At 48.0% G+C, this 18,478-nt stretch overlaps 1 protein-coding gene across 2 annotated transcripts in view; it reads right to left on the reverse strand.

Annotated features, from left to right (window-relative positions):
• Positions 1-18,478, reverse strand: part of rasa3 (RAS p21 protein activator 3) — a 138,761-nt gene that overhangs the window by 58,509 nt on the left and 61,774 nt on the right. For both annotated transcript variants that reach the window (XM_078221484.1, XM_078221485.1), the window contains exons 3-4: positions 17,252-17,355; positions 508-602 (exon numbers count right to left, since the gene is read on the reverse strand). In XM_078221484.1, coding sequence (XP_078077610.1) covers positions 508-602; positions 17,252-17,355 — 199 coding nt within the window. The remainder of the gene's footprint in view (positions 1-507; positions 603-17,251; positions 17,356-18,478) is intronic.

Here is an 18,478-nt window from a genome sequence, read left to right on the forward strand (position 1 = left end):
GGCCTCGGGCAGAAAGTCCCACCCGCCGTCTTACAGATGAGACATTAAACAGGCCCGAATGCCTCTCAGCTCAACTTTAAAAACATCCTGTGGCACTATTTTGAATATATGACGTGGAATTCTGGTAACCTGGGTCGACATTTATCCTTCAGTGAAACATCACTAAAATCAAGATGTGGAGATGCCGGCGTTGGACTGGGGTGGGCACAGTAAGCAGTCTCACAACACCAGGTTAAAGTCCAACAGGACTCACTCACCTGATGAAGGAGCAGCGCTCCGAAAGCTTGTGGCTTGTGCTACCAAATAAACCTGTTGGACTTTAACCTGGTGTTGTGAGACTTCTAACTGTAAAATCAAGACGACTGAGTCATGATCACATTGCAGGGAGCTTGCTGTGTGCAAACTGGTTGCCATCAAAGTGCTTTGAGATGCCCTGCGGTTGTGGGAGACATTATATAAATGTCAATCTTTCTACTTCTTTCACTGTAATTACACAACTGAGCTCACCTGAACTTCCGAATCAGCATCCACCGGTTGAAGCGGGAACCAGGTGTCTCGATTATGATATTTCTGAAGTTCCTCTTTTTTGATGGCAACTTTACCTGGGAAGAGGAAACAGAAAGATGCGATTGGTTACTGATTTCCCTTCTCAAAAATACTTCTCCAGTGCAGGGGCTGAATTCTGTTCTTTTATGGAGTCACAGAATCCCTACACTGCAGAAGGAGCCCATTCGACCCATCGAGTCTGTACCGACAACAATCTCACCCAGCCCCTATCCCCGTAACCCATGTATTTACCCCAGCTAGTCCCCCTGACACAAAGGGGCAATTTAGCATGGCCAATCCACCTAACCCGCACATCTTTGGAATGTGGAGTTATTCTCCAATAACTATCCAAACTATTACAGCAAAATATTATAGAAAATGCTGGAGATATTCAGCAGGTACGGCAGCATCAGTGGAGATAGAAAGAGATTGAGAACCATTCATCTGAAGCTAGTTATTTCTAATTATCTCCACGAATGCTGCCAGACTGGCTGAGTCTTTCTGTGTTTTTATTTCAGATTTTTGTCATCTGCAATATATTTCTCTGGTCTCCATTTTAACCTGGTTTGGACCCCACTTATACATAAAGTTTATTTAGTAGTGTCATAAGTAAGCTTACATTAACACTGTAATGAAGTTACTGTGAAAATCTCCTAGTCGCCACACTCTGGCACCTGTTCGGGTACCTTGAGGGAGAATTTAGCACGGCCAATGCACCTAACCAGCACATCTTTCGGATTGTGCGGGGAAACTGGAGCACCCGGTGGAAACCCACGCAGACACGGGGAAAACGTGCAGACTCTGCACAGTCAGTGACCCAAGACGGGAATCAAATCCCTGGCACTGTGTTGCAGCAGTGCTAACCACTGTGCCACCGTGATGTCCCAATAATATATATTATAGGTCTCTATGTGTTGAATACATTAGGAACACTATTCACTTTCCTGACCTCTGGTTAGACCACACTTGCTGAACTGTGAACAGTTCTGGTCTCCATATTACAAAAAAGATATTGGCCCACTGGAGAAAAATAGAAACAGATTTACAAGGATGGATCCAAAGCTGAGAGTTTATAACCATCAGGAAAGATTGAATAGGCTGAGGATAGAACAGAGGAGGATGTGACGTGATATGACGGATGACTTTATAATCAGTGTAGATGCAGAGATGTTTCCACTTGTGGGGAGTTCAAAGCCAGGGGCCATCAAAATAGATCATCATTAATAAATCTGATATGGAATTCAGGAGAAACACCTTTACCCAGAAAATATGGAACTTGTTCCCACAGGGAGTGATCGAGGTGAATCGTTTAGATGTACGGGTTTTAGTTAAGTCGGGCAGCATGGTCGGCGCGGGCTTGGAGGGCCGAAGGGCCTGTTCCTGTGCTGTAATTTTCTTTGTTCTTTGTTCTTTTTGTATTTAAGGGGAAGCTGGATAAACACATGATGGAGAAAGGAATGGAAGGATATGCTGATGGGGTGAGGTGAAGAGGGGATAGAACAGTCTCATGTGAAGCATAAATACCAGCAAGGATCAGATGGGCCGAATGGTCTGCTGTAAATACTTATGTCCACAAGTCAATATTGTGCAAAAATGCTGCTTGTTTTGAAAATGCTGTTCACAATTAAGGTGTTACAACCTTGCAGCGAAGGTACAAACAGGACACACGGCGGCTGAGGGAGTTTATCTCCCAGAAACACTTTCAGAACCCATTTGTACAATCTCATAGAATCGGATTCCATCGAGTCTGCCCCCACTCTCTGATAGAGCATCTTATCCAAGCCCTTTCCCCCACCATATCCCTGCAACCCCACACATTTCCCACGGCTAATCCATCCAATCTACACATCTTTCGGACTGTGGGAGGAAACCGGAGCACTCGGAGGAAACCCACGCAGACACGGGGAGAATGTGCAAACTCCACACAGACAGTGACCCGAGGCCGGAATCGAACCCGGGTCCCTGCCGCTGCGAGGCAGCAGTGCTAACCACTGTGCCACCGTGCCGCCCAAACAAAGGAACACATAAACATACATTTTGTCCATCTGGCAATTTCCTCCACAGTGAACTGCTCCTGACTAACAGAACGGCCCAGACTTGTAGCTTATCCGGAGTCTCACTTGGTAATTAACAACAGCACTGGAATTATATTTTTGGATTTCCTGAGTTTTTATTTTACTGGAGATTTTATTTTGGGCTGCCACACCCGAGTCCTCACTCTCGCCACGGAGCTTGTCCACTCCCGATTTTATTTGCTCCAACATTGGCTGGCGTACCTTCCACTATCTGAGCTCTGTCATTCCCCCCACCTATCACTCCTCCTCTCTATCCTGCTCTCCACCTTTAAGATCTTAAACCCTAACCCCTTCGACAAAGCTTTCGGTCACCTGTCCCACTACCTCTGAATGAGGCTCAGTGTTGCAATTGTTGCCTGATTATTGCTCCTGCAAAGTGCTCTGGGATGTTGACTACGTTAAAGGTGCTATTTGTTGGAGGTTTAGTGGACAGTGAGGAAGGTTTTCAAAGCTTGCAGAGGGATTTGGACCAACTAGAAAAATGGGCTGAAAAATGGCAAATGGAATTTAACGCAGACAAGTGTGAGATATTGCACTTTGGAAGGACAAATCAAAGTAGAACGTACAGGGTAAATGGTAGGACTCTGAAGAGTGCAGTTGAACAGAGGGATCTGGGAATACAGGTACAGAATTCCCTAAAAGTGACGTCACAGGTGGATAGGGTCGTAAAGAGTGCCTTTGGTACATTGGCCTTTATAAATCGGAGTATCGAGTATAAAAGTTGGAGTGTTATGGTAAGGTTATATAAGGCATTGGTGAGGCCGAATTTGGAGTATTGTGTACAGTTTTGGTCACCTAGTTACAAGAAGGATGTAAATAAGATTGAAAGAGTGCAGAGAAGGTTCACAAGGATGTTGCCGGGACTTGAGAAGCTGAGTTACAGAGAGAGATTGAATAGGTTGGGACTTTATTCCCTGGAGCGTAGAAGATTGAGGGGAGATTTGATAGAGGTGTATAAGATTTTGATGGGTATAGATAGAGTGAATGCAAGCAGGCTTTTTCCGCTGAGGCTAGGGGAGAAAAAAACCAGAGGGCATGGGTTAAGGGTGAAAGGAGAAAAGTTTAAAGGGAATATTAGGGGGGGCTTCTTCACGCAGAGAGTGGTGGGAGGGTGGAATGAGCTGCCGGATAAAGTGGTAAATGCGGGGTCACTTTTAACATTTAAGAAAAACTTGGACGGGTTCATGGATGAGAGGGGTGTGGAGGGATATGGTCCAAGTGCAGGTCAGTGGGACTAGGCATAAAATGGTTCGGCACAGACAAGAAGGGCCAAAAGGCCTGTTTCTGAGCTGTAATTTTCTACGGTTCTATGGTTCTATGTTGTTGCCACATGTATGGGGTGGTCATACAGAAGATTCCATCAGCTTATTTCAGCTACGGGTTTGATTCTGAAATCCTTGATGCCTTTGCAAAGTGGCAGAACACCAGAGCAAAATTTCACAAATTTGTCAGACATTAAGAAGCAAATGGATAACATCCAAAATGCCACGTATATTTACAGCTGTTACAATTAGCGAGCATTTTAAGTTGCAAATAAAACGAGAGCCTTGATCAAACCATGAAGAAAGTAACATTCTGACGCAATGATTATTTTATTTCTCTCGCTAATCTTCAAATCAGTTGAGAATGAATATTTGCAATGTTTTCCTGACTTAGTTCCATGGTGCACAGTGTGTTCCCCATGGCTCCCCTACAATCCCGTGTGTGCATCACACCTTGGCATCTGGATGTCTGGCCGGATTCTCCGACCTCGCCCGCGGCTGGGATTCTCCAGTCCCGCTGCCGTGAACAGAGATCTGGCTGAGCGCCAAATTCTCCGTCCTCACTGGCAGCGACAGCGGGGTGTCCAAGATCGGGGAGAATTCCAGCTGTCATTTTCCAACAAATATCTGCGTAGCTGCAACACAGATCCATCATCTGTAGATTCTACTTTGTGATTGCGGACAGGGCTGTTCACTCACTCCGCTGAATTTTTCTGTGTTCATGGTGCGGGTCAACATTCATCCCCTCAGCAGCATCACTGAGTCAGATTACCCACTCATTCATCACAATCCTGTTGGTGGGAGCTTGCTGTGCACAACTTAGCTATCGCATTTCCTGCATTACGACCGTGACTGCGCTCCAAAAGCTCTTTGAGATGTTCCGAGGCCGTGAATGGAGCTACATAAATGCAAGGTCTTTTTTCTGGAGAAGCGGAAGATCTGGGAGGGGGTGTTTAAGACAACGAGAGTTTAGTTCCCTCAGAGCGTTGGTTCCCGAAATCTCACTCACGTCCGCTTCTCATCGGTGAAGTTACACATTATTCTCAAAAGGGTTAGCTTGGTGTTTATGAGCTTGTGTGGCTTACAACTCCACTTTCCGAGTCTTGAAGCAATGAATAATGTAATACTGAGTCACCTTGTGTGAATAAATGTCAGAAGAACCATTACGTAGCATTTCAATTCAGGACATAACATCACTTCAAGCTTTCAATGAGCACTTTCTGATGAACTCATTTTGTGAAGTCATGGCAGTCTAATGTGTCAACAAGTCTTTTCCAGTCATTCACATCCTGTCTGTGATGTGTGAATGAACCAAACAGTCATGTGGATTTCCCAGCAGCTCAGGTCCCTTTAGTTTGTTCGCCAGTTTGACTTCCCAGAAAGAATCATAGAATCCCTACAGTGCAGAAGGAGGCCATTCAGCCCATCGAGTCTGCACCAACCACAATCCCACCCAGGCCATATCCCCATAACCCCATGCATTTACCCTAGCGAGTTCCCCTGACACTAAGAGACAATTTAGCATGGCCAATCCACCTAACCCGCAAATCTTTGGAGTGTGGGAGGAAACCCGAGCACTCGGAGGAAACCCACACAGACATGGGGAGAATGTGCAAACTCCACACAGTGACCCAAGCCGGGAATCGAACCCAGGTCCCTGGAGTTGTGAGGCAGCAGTGCCAACCACTGTGCCACTAAAGGAACCAGTTTTGGTTATTATCATGGATTTACAAGTCAACAAAATGTGCTGATGCGCTGAAGCTGGAGTTATACTTAAGTTTCATAAAATAAACAATGAAACAAGTTGATTTTGATTTGTCAGATGTATTAGTATACAGTGAAAAGTATTGTTTCTTGCGCGCTATACAGACAAGGCACACCACACATAGGTAAGGAAAGGAGAGGGCGCAGAATGTAGTGTTACAGTCATAGCTAGGGTGCAGAGAAAGATCAACTTAATGTGAGGTAGGTCCATTCAAAAGTCTGACAGCAGCAGCGAAGAAGCTGTTCTTGAGTCGGTCGGTACGTGACCTCAGACTTTTGTATCTTTTTCCCGAAGGAAGAAGGTGGAAGAGAGAATGTCCGGGGTGCGTGGGGTCCTTAATTATGCTGGCAGCTTTTACGAGGCAGTGGGAAGTGTAGACAGAGTCAATGGATGGGAGGCTGGTTTGCGTGATGGATTAGGCTACATTCACAACCCTTTGTAGTTCCTTGCGGTCTTGGGCAGAGCAGGAGCCCATACCAAGCTGTGATACATCCAGAAAGAATGCTTTCTGTAGTGCATCTATAAAAGTTGGTGAGAGTTGTCGCGGACATGCCAAATTTCCTTAAATACCTCAAGGTGTGAGGTATTCAACCACGACCAGGATTTTGACTTCCTGTTTACATTGGGCGTAAATGGTGACGGGACAGCAAAGCCCCGCGAGAAGCCAAAATCGCTTTACACGTCGGCGGGAAGTCACGTCGCAATTGTCCCCGCCTGTGACATAGAAACATAGAAGGTAGGAGCAGGAGGGGGCCATTCGGCCCTTCGAGCCTGCTCCGCCATTCATCACGATCATGGCTGATCATGCAACTTAATAGCCTAATCCTGCTTTCTCCCCATAACCTTTGATCCCATTCGCCCCAAGTGCAATATCCAGCCGCCTCTTGAATACATTCAATGTTTTGGCATCAACTACTTCCTGTGGTAATGAATTCCACAGGCTCACCACTCTTTGGGTGAAGAAATGTCTCCTCAACTCCGTCCCAAATGGTCTACCCTGAATCCTCAGACTGTGACCCCTGGTTCTGGACTCCCCCACCATCGGGAACATCCTCCCTGCATCTACCCTGTCTAGACCTGTTAGAATTTTATAATTCTCTATGAGATCCCTCCTCATTCGTCTGAACTCCAGCGAAAACAATCCTAATGAGATTCCCAACAATGTACGGAGGACAACCCCATCAAAATAAAGTTAAGCCTAATTATCAGGCATCTACACCCATTCCACCCCCCACCCCCCCCCGGAACATTATCCATTCAATGTCAGCGTGAGGCACACCGGCCTGAATCATGACTGGTCTCCCGTGGTGTGTAGCTGGCGGGAGAATCGCTGGAGAAGTTCAGGTGAATGCAGTGCTTGGTGTGGTGGGGGGGAGGGGGGAGATGAGGACTTTAAAAATGGCGAATCTGCTGGTGGGGTGGGCTCATTCTGGGCCCGCCTTGTCAGCCTGAGGTTGTGGGACCCGCCCCTTCCAGTTTCTTTTTCCAAGTTGCGGGCAGTACAATGGGAGACAGTTCCCATGGAAACCGGCAGCATCAACACCACCTTCCCCACGCCGCTGTGACACTCTGCAGAAAACGTGAAAAATTCCACCCCTCGTTACAGGTTCTGAGGCGTTTGTTTGAAAAAGAGTTGGGGGGCTCTCCTTAACTTCCTGATCATTGTTTATCCCTCGACCAATATCAGGAAAACAGATTAGTCATTATCACACAGTGGGAGCTCGCTGAGCACAAACTGGGTTACAGTAACTACACTTCACAAAGTGTTTAATTGGCTGAAAGCACCTTCAGATATTCTGCTGTGATGAAAAATGCGACAGAAACACAAATCCTTTTCTAATGACTGAGTTTGGGTGATAAGTGTAAACCTCGCCACTCACTCCATATCCCAAAAATCAATATTACAGTTTTTAGGCACACATCAATAAAGCAATTATATCTGTGCTGTTAAAATGGTTCCAAATCATAAATCCTCAAAACGCAATTAAACCAGGAAGGAACCTGAACCCTGTAAATAAAGTGACTCCTGTTGAAACATGTTTAAAATGCTCAATGTTTATTCTGAACTCAGGCAGTAAAAAGGCAGCTCAGCGGAAAGCTCTGGGTAATTTGAATGCAGAGAATAGCACTGGTATCGTCACTTCTCTCCTCCGATTAAAGTCTGACGCATAATTGCAGATTATGCAATCTGTTTATCTGAATATTTAGTTGGATGACACATCCTGGAAACACTCTAGTGGCGGATAAATACTGAGTAAAATGAATAACGCAGGAGCTGTTCAAATCAGGATAAATGACAACAAAGCTTCAGGGTAAGTTGCAGATCACAGCTGACACTCAGACTCAACTTTAAGTTACTCAGGCAAAGCTCACTCTTGCAGTCATCAAATAATCCGATCTCCTCCAAGGTTTCTGCACTAATCCAACCCTGTGTCTTGTTGGTTCCCATCGCTGCTCCATTGCTGGCAGTGCCTTCAGTTGCAACGGCCCTGGTTTAATTCCCCCGGCCTCTCCAACCCTCTCTTTTCCTTTAAGATATTCCTTTGACATTTTGGTCATTTGTCCTAATTTCTCCTTGTGTAGTCAGTTAACAATCTGTCTCTACACTCGCAAGAATCCGTGGCGCTTCCAGAGAGCTGAACACAAATTCTAGTCTGACACTTCAGTATCAGTTCTGAGGGAGTGCCGCATTGTCAGAGGTGCAGTATCGAGGGGCAATGCTCAGGAGTGCTATACTTTCAGAGGTGCAGCATCGAGGAGCATCGCTCAGGGTGGCATGGTGGCACAGTGGTTAGCACTGCTGCATCACAGTGCCGTGGACCCGGGTTCAATTCCTGGTTTGGGTCACTGTCTGTGTGGAGTTTGCATGTTCTCCCCATGTCTGTGTGGGTTTCCTCCCATGGTCCGAAAGGCGTGTTGGCTAGGTGCATTTGCCATGCTAAATTCTCCCTCAGTGTACCCAAACAGGTGCCGGAGTGTGTTTTCACAGTATCTTTATTGCAGTGTTAATGTAAGCCTACTTGTGACACTAATAAATAAACTTTTTAAAAAACTTTAAACTTTAAAAAAAACTTAGGGGTGCTGCATTGTCAGAGGTGCAGTATCGAGGGGCAGTACTCAGGAGTGCTGCATTGTCAGAGGTGCAGTATCGAGGGGCAGTACTCAGGAGTGCTGCATTGTCAGAGGTGCAGTATCGAGGGGCAGTACTCAGGAGTGCTGCATTGTCAGAGGTGCAGTATCGAGGGGCAGTACTCAGGAGTGCTGCATTGTCAGAGGTGCAGTATCGAGGGGCAGTACTCAGGAGTGCTATATTTACCCCTGAACCAACACCACCACAACAGATTATCTGGTCAATTCTTCCATTGCTGTCTGTGGGAGTTTTTCTCTGCACATATTGAGTGGTCTGTCACACTATCTCGAGATCCGGGGGGGTTCACGTTGCTTTCCTTTGGGGGAGATTCTGCCAAGCTATGTGGCAATCAGGCACTTAACAGGGCAGTGGGGGGCCTGAAGTGAGATCAAGGATTCTGGATGCAGAAGTCTGCCCTCCCACCAACAGCCACCTCCTCTGACTGGCTGGCAGTTCTGTTGCTCGGCTGCTGCTAGGATCACCGAGGGATCCAGACCACAGGATGAGTGATGCTGGGATGTGACTCAGCGGCGGGAGGCTTGGGGATGGTGGGTTGCGTGGACAGGGGTGTGGGTCTTAGCAGGTCCCCCTTTCCGAGGTCACAGGGCGAATACCAGCAGTGGTGGGATAAGGATTTTAGATGGGCTTTAGTTGCCCTCTATAGGGCCTCAACTGGTGGTGGGGGGGGGGGGGGGGGGTGGGCAGGAGCGCCAATCACGAATCTTCCCACCCTGGAATTAATTGGGGCAGAGGTGAGGGGTCTTCAACCAGCTCTCTCCACGCAATTAAATGCCCCCCCTCCAGCATCACACTCACCACATGGGAGGGCATTAAATTCTGCCCATTAGTTGTCCCATTCCTGACATAACAACTGCAATTACATTTTTAGAGAACCTCACTGGCCGTGGATGAAGGTGTAATAAATATGCAAATTCCTTCATGGACCTTGGAGGGCATCTCCTCCCTGGAAAGGGGAAAGCGAAGAGACAAAGCGGTGGGCGGAGGGAAACGGAGGGGAGAGGAAGAGGGGTGAAGGCGACAAAGGGGAGAGGGTGCAAGTGAGGAGGGGGGAAAGGAATCGGAATTGGTTCAGTGAAATTGAGGGTGACATCCCCTCAAAGAGAGGGCAGTTTGATTGGAGTGAACTGGGAGTTTATCTGGTGGCCACGGCATTGGTAATGCAGAAAAGCCCATTTCACAGTCTGATGGGCAATGATTTTACAGAAAGCTGAATTACTAAATAAACAGTTAATGTGGAACATTAGAGAGAAAGAATCTCGGAACGAGAGGTCATTGAGCTCCACGGATCTGGCATGGTGTTTGATTACGCCACCATGGGCTGCCTCCCACACACTGTCTACTCGAAGGCACATGGCTATCTGCCCAATCTCAGCATCTTCCAAAATCCTTCATGGCTCCATTATTGATGTGTTATTGCTGAGTGGTGGGCAGGAAGATGATGGGGAGTGTTTGGGTTCATTCCTTAAAGACAAAGGATGAAGGACAAAGACGTTGGGTTAGAAATTCAACTGTCCCGATTTCCGGGAAGCGGGAACAACAATCACAACAAGCCCACCAGCACCTGTTCGGGATGGGATGGGCAACACACAAAGTTTGTTACCCATCTGACCGGAAGACTTGTGGCACCAGCTGGTACACCCCCAGTACTGCCCCTGACCTCTCAGTGCTGCTGGGAGTGCCACACAGAGGCCCGGGCACATTGCTTGCTCATCACACGGCACAGGCACCTTGCACTTCCTCAAGGCAGTCTGTCCCCGAAAGAGATGCCACACAAAAAGATTGATGTGATGGAAATTCTTACAACGTTGGACACCAGGACACATGCAGAGAGATTCTTCACTGAACCCTCGCTGAAAAATCAGCGTGAATTACTCCAGTTTTCACATGAATTCGATACTTAGAATTTTTGGGGGAGAATTCCGCCCATTGTGTTTTTTTGGGTGGTGGTGGGGGTGGGGGGGTGCCAGAGGTGTACGAAGCACTATGCTAATGAAAGTTAATCCCACAGAATCCAGTGATGCTTGCCTGCAGCGTTAGCGCGCTTGCCTGGGCTTGCAAAGTAAAACAACGACTGCTTTCAATAGATGAATCTGCGAAGACAGTTCCTCTCTAACAGTACCAGGGTCTGTCTAGAGGGCTGAGTGGGTAATACGTACAGGTGACGTCCCATCTCCCTCACCCTCTCTCCACTCAACCTCGCCTGCCTCCCAAACAACACATCAACATTGAAGCAACGAATGGACAGTTTCGATTGATGTGAGCAAAGTTCAAGCAGTTCCCCTTTAAGAAAAGTTCGAAATTCAAGCAGTTCCCCTTTAAGAAAAGTTCAAAATTCAAGCAGTTCCCCTTTATGAAAATACTTGCTGAAAAGATTCAATGTCGGGTTGCCAACTCTGGTGGAAAGTATTGCTGGAGTTTGCATCACATGAACTCCCATCTCTGAATGCCACACCAGGCCTCAGTCTACTTTCCCCAAGTCCAATAGTTTTGTAACCAGCCATGATCTCACTGAATGGCGAAGCTGACTCGATGGGCCGAATGGGCTACTTCTGCTCCTACGTCTTATAATCTAATAGACAAATGAGTTTGATGAGCATCAAAACAAAACACAATTTTAACAATATCACTGTCTTGTTTTATCTGAGCTTTTCCCCACAGCAGTGTCCAGGAAGTGAGTATTTCATTCCTGGAGATTCCAGGACAATCTCGGAGAGTTGGTAACCCTGAGTTGGAATGGTGACTTGCCGGAAACACTCAGGGGTGGGTTCAGCCCAGCATGGGATTCAGACGTGAGACCTGCAAAGTTCAAACACGTTGCAAACAGAAGTTCTTGCACCATTTGGGCTAAAGATGTGACGTTCCCACATTCAATTGTTTCTAATCCCTCAGGGCAAACAGTAAGATGCTGGAGCATCTTGTTACCCAGCTCTTTCCCATCCCGGCTGGGGACAACCTGGAATGTAGTCTCGGATCTCTCCGATCTGACTGCACACTCCATACATTTTCAGACCTCTAGCAACTGAAATAAATGGGAAACATGGGAATGTCAGAGTAAATAAATAAACACAGGAGCTTACAACACATTCAATCTGATCCTAAAATGCTGTCATTTCTGTATTTGTCTTCAGAACTGCTGTGGCAGGTCACGGCGATGAACCGATATCCAACCCCCTGGTGCATCGGTTTCATTTCCCAGACACAGCTGGAACAGCTGTCCACCCAACTGCACTTCAAATAAAAGACAAACCGTGACTGACAGATTCAAAATCGCACTTCCATCCTCTGCTGAAGAAGCGAATTTCAACAGAATCCCGCAGCACTGAAGGAGGCCATTTGGCCCATCATGTCTGTGCTGGCTCTTCGACACAACCCTCCAATTAATCTCGCTCACGGCCCTCAAGTTATTGTTATTGAATCTGCTTGCACCACCCCAGAAGCAGCATCCGGATCACAACTACGTGTTGGGGGCGATTTTCCCCCAAAAATTTAAATCGCGTAAAAACTGGAGTAAATCCCACTGTTATTTTCAGTGGGAGTTTCAAAATGAATCTCCCACACTCTGTGCACTACACAGTGCACTAGTGTAAACCACACTGAAAACCAGGGGGCAGGGCTTATTCCCGCTGGGGAGGCTGGCAGCATAGCGCTAGGAAGGCCACTGCGCACGCGCTTATTTGTAGGCGCTGAGAGCGCGGCTGGCACAGTGACTCCTATCTGCTGGTCTCCCGATCGCTGGCCAGCCCCATGACCCCCGCATTGTCGGCCCTCCGAGCCCCCCACACCCCGATCACTGGCCTCCCAAACATGATGTGGAGATGCCTGTAGAGATTCGCATTCTAATCAGTATTCTGTAACTTGATTTTGAGTCTCTGTGCCCTGTTTTGAGAGCAGATTTCCACTCCATCTGACGAAGGAGCAGGGCTCCAAAAGCTAATGGCATTTGCTACCAAATAAACCTGTTGGACTTTAACCTGGTGATGTTAAAACTCTTACTCCCAAACATGTCCAGGCCAGCTCGAACCCCCCCAACCCCCCCACGCCTCCCCCGCAATGCCCGCCTTAAATTTGAAATGCAACAGAATTAGCTGACAGCAAGCTGAATATTTGGTGTGAAAGCCAAAGCTTTTTTAACCAGTAATTCCAACAACAACATGAATTACACAGCAACTTTAACAGAGCAAAACGTCCCGAGACACAACACAGCAGCGCGACCAAATAAAACCCATAGCTGAACGATGGAACGGGATATGCAGACAGGTGACCAAAAGCTCGACCATAAAACACCATAACAGAGGAGAGAGAGAGAGAGAGAGCGCAGGGGAGGGAGGGGAACGAGAATTCCAGAACCTCAATCCCAGGCAGCTGAAGAAACGGCCGCCAAAGGTGGAGCGATGGGAATCAGGGACAGGCAGGAGGCCAGACGTTGGAGGGAAGGAGAGAATGAAGGGGGTTGTGGGGCTGGCGTAGGGCGGTGGGTGGGTGCAGGGAGAGGGGGTTTGCAGCGATCAGGGATAGAGTGATTTGAACACAAGGACGAGAATTTTAAATCATGGGTGTCACTGGACTGTGTGAAGGAAAGGCAGCAAAGGAAGTGAGGGAGCTTGTTTAAGAATAAAGCAAATTACTGCTGGAATCTGAAACAAAAACAGAAAATGCTAGAATATCTCAACGGGTCTGACAGCATCTGCGGAGAGAGAACAGAGCCAACGTTTCGAGTCAGAGCTCTGACGAAGGATCATCCATTCCCCTTGGAAAAATAGGAATTAAGTCTGGTCATTTTGTTTGGAATGCAGCATTCGAATCTTCGACACGATCTCATTTGCTGAGACAGAACTCCTTCAGAGCATCGATCATGGTGTAACTCAGCTCCACGCCAAGCTGGGTCAGCCTGGGGTGAAATCAGCTGACTTGCACAACACCCACTTCGCTCAAACAAACCTCCAGATAGAACGAGGGTATTCCGACAACAGAAATTCATTAACTCCCTCAGCTGCAAAAAACACAAATCTCCAATTCAGGCAGCACTTTGATCCATTGGCAGGATATCCCATGTTCCGAAACATAGGACATACACACTGCCGTCACTGCTGAAACACATACAAAAACAGCACTGAATAACACACAGAACAACTGCACAAACATCTAAACTGAACCAGCGGAGGAGGGTCAGTGCTGAGGGAGTGCTGCACTGTCAGAGGGTCAGTACTGAGGGAGCGCCGCACTGTCAGAGGGTCAGTACTGAGGGAGTGCCGCACTGTCAGGGGGTCAGTACTGAGGGAGTGCCGCATTGTCAGAGGGTCAGTACTGAGGGAGTGCCGCACTGTCAGAGGGTCAGTACTGAGGGAGTGCCGCATTGTCAGAGGGTCAGTACTGAGGGAATGCCGCACTGTGAGAGGGTCAGTACTGAGGGAGTGTCGCTCTGTCAGGGGGTCAGTGCTGAGGGAGTGCTGCACTGTCAGAGGGTCAGTACTGAGGGAGTGCCGCACTGTCAGAGGGTCAGTACTGAGGGAGTGCCGCACTGTCAGAGGGTCAGTACTGAGGGAGTGCTTCACTGTCAGAGGCTCAGTGCTGAGGGAGTGCCGCACTGTCAGAGGGTCAGTACTGAGAGTGTGCCGCACTGTCAGAGGGTCAGCTCTGAGGGAGTGCCGCACTGTCAAAGGATCAGTACTTAAGGAGTGCTGCACTGTCAGAGGGTCAGTACTGAGGCAGTGCCGCACTGTCAGAGGGTCAGTACTGAGGGAGTGCCGCACTGTCAAAGGGTCAGTACTGAGGGAGTGATACACTCTCAGAGGGTCAGTGCTGAGGGAGTATCGCACTGTCAGAGGGTCAGTACTGAGGGAGTGCCGCACTGTCAGAGGGTCAGCACTGAGGGAGTGCCGCACTGTCAGAGGGTCAGTACTTAAGGAGTGCTGCACTGTCAGAGGGTCAGTACTGAGGGAGTGCCGCACTGTCAGAGGGTCAGTATTGAGGGAGTGCCGCACTGTCAGAGGGTCAGTACTGAGGGAGTGCCGCACTGTCAGAGGATCAGTACTGAGGGAGTGCCGCACTGTCAGAGGGTCAGTACTGTGGGAGTGCCGCACTGTCAGAGGATCAGTACTGATGGAGTGCCGCACTGTCAGAGGGTCAGTACTGAGGGAGTACCGCACTGTCAGAGGGTCAGTACTGAGGGAGTGCCGCACTGTCAGAGGGTCAGTACTGAGGGAGTGCCGCACTGTCAGAGGGTCAGTACTGAGGGAGTGCCGCACTGTCAGAGGGTCAGTACTGAGGGAGTGCCGCACTGTCAAATTTGAGGTCTTTCAGTTGAGACATATTTGCCAGTTCTGGTGAAGTATAAGATTTCAATGTTCGAATCAAATATAACTCGCATTGGTACTGCGAGTGTTATAAAACTTTTCAGGGAGTTTCAGGGACCGTTATCCAAAGAGGAGCGGGATGCCGGGGGGGAGGGGGGCGGGCTGCGGGAGCACAACACTGCTCCCCAGAACAACAACTTCAAAAGAACTTTCACCGCGTATGCGTATCACATGTGCTGGTGTTGTTTGCGGGATCTTGCTGTGCACCGAATTGTCCATCGTGGCAGTTGCTCGCTGTACCCTGGGACACACTGAACTTACAGTTCTCGTGCTGCCTGTAAATATTCAGCACTAATGGCTGCGGCAGAGAGACTTCCCGAGGCAGCTGCCTGAGGTAAAGACTGTTCCAGCTCGAACAGACTCCGGGGGGCAAAACATGCAGACTTCCACACTGCATAACCATGCCAATCATTCCAGGCGCATTGGGGGGCTGGTGATTCTCCCATCCCGCTCCACTGAGATTCCAGCACGGGATCCGCACCGGGGGTCCCGGCCCACAAGCGTCTCCCAGCACCAGAATTCCAGCGGCGTCACGTCCACTCCGGAAATCGGCGGAGAGGCACTTAAATTATGGTAATTAACATTACCATATATTAGAAATGTGATTAGCGAGCCCGGGACTGAATTCTCAGGGCCTGCAAGTATCCTCCCGCCCCCACGTTCGGGGAACTGGCGGCCCGGCCCCACTGGAGTGAAGGGAGGGGCAATCAGGGCCCCCCAGAGAGTCGAGCGGTGGGAGAGGGTGCCCCCTCGGCAGTGGCAGCCTGGCAGTGCCAGCCTGTGCCCCTGGCACTGCCCAAGGGGCAAAATGACAATGCCTCAGGGGCACTACCCCCCTTGCCAGTGATGCCCACAAACAAAGTGAAAACTGCCGTGAATTCTAATGTGATGATTGCTTTGATCTGTGCCGAAGATTGACCGAGCCCGGAATTTTACCAGCGCGCTCGTCTGAGGATCTGAAGATGGCGCCCAAGGCCAATGTTCTGCGAATCTCACCTGCCCCGGAACTGGGGCAGGCATGCCGGTAAAACCAGGGCCCAAGAGTCTGTTCATGTATTTTACAAGCAGTGCGTAAAACTACGGTGCTCATCCATCCTTTCCCTGAGATGTGTAGAACAAATGAACCATAATGGAGAAGTTCCATCAGATATCCTCCCTGTAGCCCTGCCTGTCCCCGGGGAATCGACCCTGAGTCTGTGTCGTGGCACTAAGCAGACTTCTGTCTCCCCTCAAGAGTTGGTGTGAGTTGTCAAGTAAAACTACAGAAAGATGATGGCACAGAAAGAGGCCATTCAGCCCATCATGCCCATTGTGTCAGCAGGAGGAAAACTAGGTGCACATTATTGTCCCACCTTCCAGCACCTGCTCTGTTGCCTTGCAGGTTACAACACTGCATGTGCAGATCCATTGAGTTGAGGGTCTCTGCCTCCACACCACAAGACCATAAGACTATAAGACATAGGAGCAGAATTAGGCCATTCGGCCCATCAACTCTGCTCCACCATTCAATCATAGCTGATATTTTTTCTCATCCCCATTCTCCTGCCTTTTCCCCATAACCCCTGATCCCCTTATTAATCAAGAACCTATCTATCTCTGTCTTAAAGACACTCAATGACCCGGCCTCCACAGCCTTATGCGGCAAAGAGTTCCACAGATTCACCACTCTCTGGCTGAAGAAATTCCTCCTCATCTCTGTTTTAAAGGATTATCCCTTTAGTCTGAGGTTGTGCCCTCTGGTTCTAGTTTTTCCTACTCGTGGAAACATCCTCTCCACGTCCACTCTATCCAGGTCTCGCAGTATCCACCAAACCAGGGAGCGAATTGCAAACACCCACCACCATCTTTGGAGTGTGGGAGGAAACCGGAGTACCAGAGGAAACCCACACAGACATGGGGAGAACATGCAAACTCCCAAGTGACCCAAGGCTGGAATTGAACCCGGCTCCCTGGCGCTGTGAGACAGCAGTGCTAATCACTGTGCCACTGTGCTGCCCCTCTGGGCCCCTCATAATTCTGTCCCCTCGGCCCTGGGCCTCCTCAAATGGCATCGGATCGATCTGAAAATGAAATATCCAATCAGAGAAGATTTCACTTACCAATAATTGAATCCCTCCGAAATACATCTCTGTCAAAAATATAAAATGCTAGGTAGCGGAATGTTCTTGGGATTTCACAGTAGAAGTCTTCACCATAAAATGGGCTGAAAACAAGAGACATTCTTTGTCAGTTTATTTGCTTTCAGAGTTTTTTAAAAATAGTCACTCAGTTAGAGAATCCTTTGTTTTTATTCAGTCTAAAAGGGGTGTCATGGTTACATCACTGGGTTAATCATCCAGAGAAAGTGAACACAAATCTCACACCAGGTTGTGAGTTTCCATTCAGTTTAAAAATAATAAAAAGCTGTGTTAAGATCCCAGCTGATGTTACTCTTGGACAGGAGGGGCCCGGGATCCTGACTCAGGACCCTAACTTTGACTTTTTTTAAAAATGTGATTGAGCAGAATCATGGGACTGCCAATAAGCTTTTAACATCAAAAACAAATTAAACACGAAAAGTTTGACTGTGAGACAATAATCCTTTACCCTGCCTGTACCTCACAAACATATGCAGATTTTAAGAAAAGCACAGGTCACAAAATATATTGTATGTTATAATGCTCTCAGTAAATACATGATCCCTGCAAACCAATAGGTCAACTTTGGTCAAGCACTGAACCCCACTCTGAAACCAGAGGCAGGTCCCCACTGAACTTTAAGGAGTTCTCCTCAAATCTCCCCTGATGATTATTACACTGTGAGCCAACTGGTTTCATTAGAGCCTGGCTTCCACGGGAATGTTTCCAAACTCCACTCTCAAAAAGGCACGCCTCAGAATCTCCTTCCAATTAACGTTTTCTCTCAGCTGTTTTCAACAAGGATCCACTTCCAGAATTTCCAACTCTCCTTTCAACATTATTCTGTTCTGAATTGCCACGTGCATTCAAGCTTGCACACAGCCACGCCAATTGAACACCACTGTTCAACTTCTTGTTCTTTGTTCCTTCAATTCAACTGTCTTCCTAAGACATTGTATCAACTCTCTGGTTCCTAGATTTTCTTTTGAGAAGTCTGCTTTTCTGTAGCTTTCTTGTCCTGTCTAGCTGCTCCTGGGTCTAGCTTACAACTAAACTCAAAGGGTCTTTCTGACTTAAAGGTGGCACCGGTTGCTAAGCAACAGTTCAGACTTTCTTCATACTTGTATGCTTTGACATCATAAACCCACCAACTACAAGACAGACAAAGTTTGAAATGAAACCAAATTCCTCATATAAGCAAACACCTTT

The sequence above is a fragment of the Mustelus asterias genome, chromosome 10, assembly GCF_964213995.1.
Source record: "Mustelus asterias chromosome 10, sMusAst1.hap1.1, whole genome shotgun sequence".
Classification (NCBI taxonomy): Eukaryota; Metazoa; Chordata; class Chondrichthyes; order Carcharhiniformes; family Triakidae; genus Mustelus; species Mustelus asterias.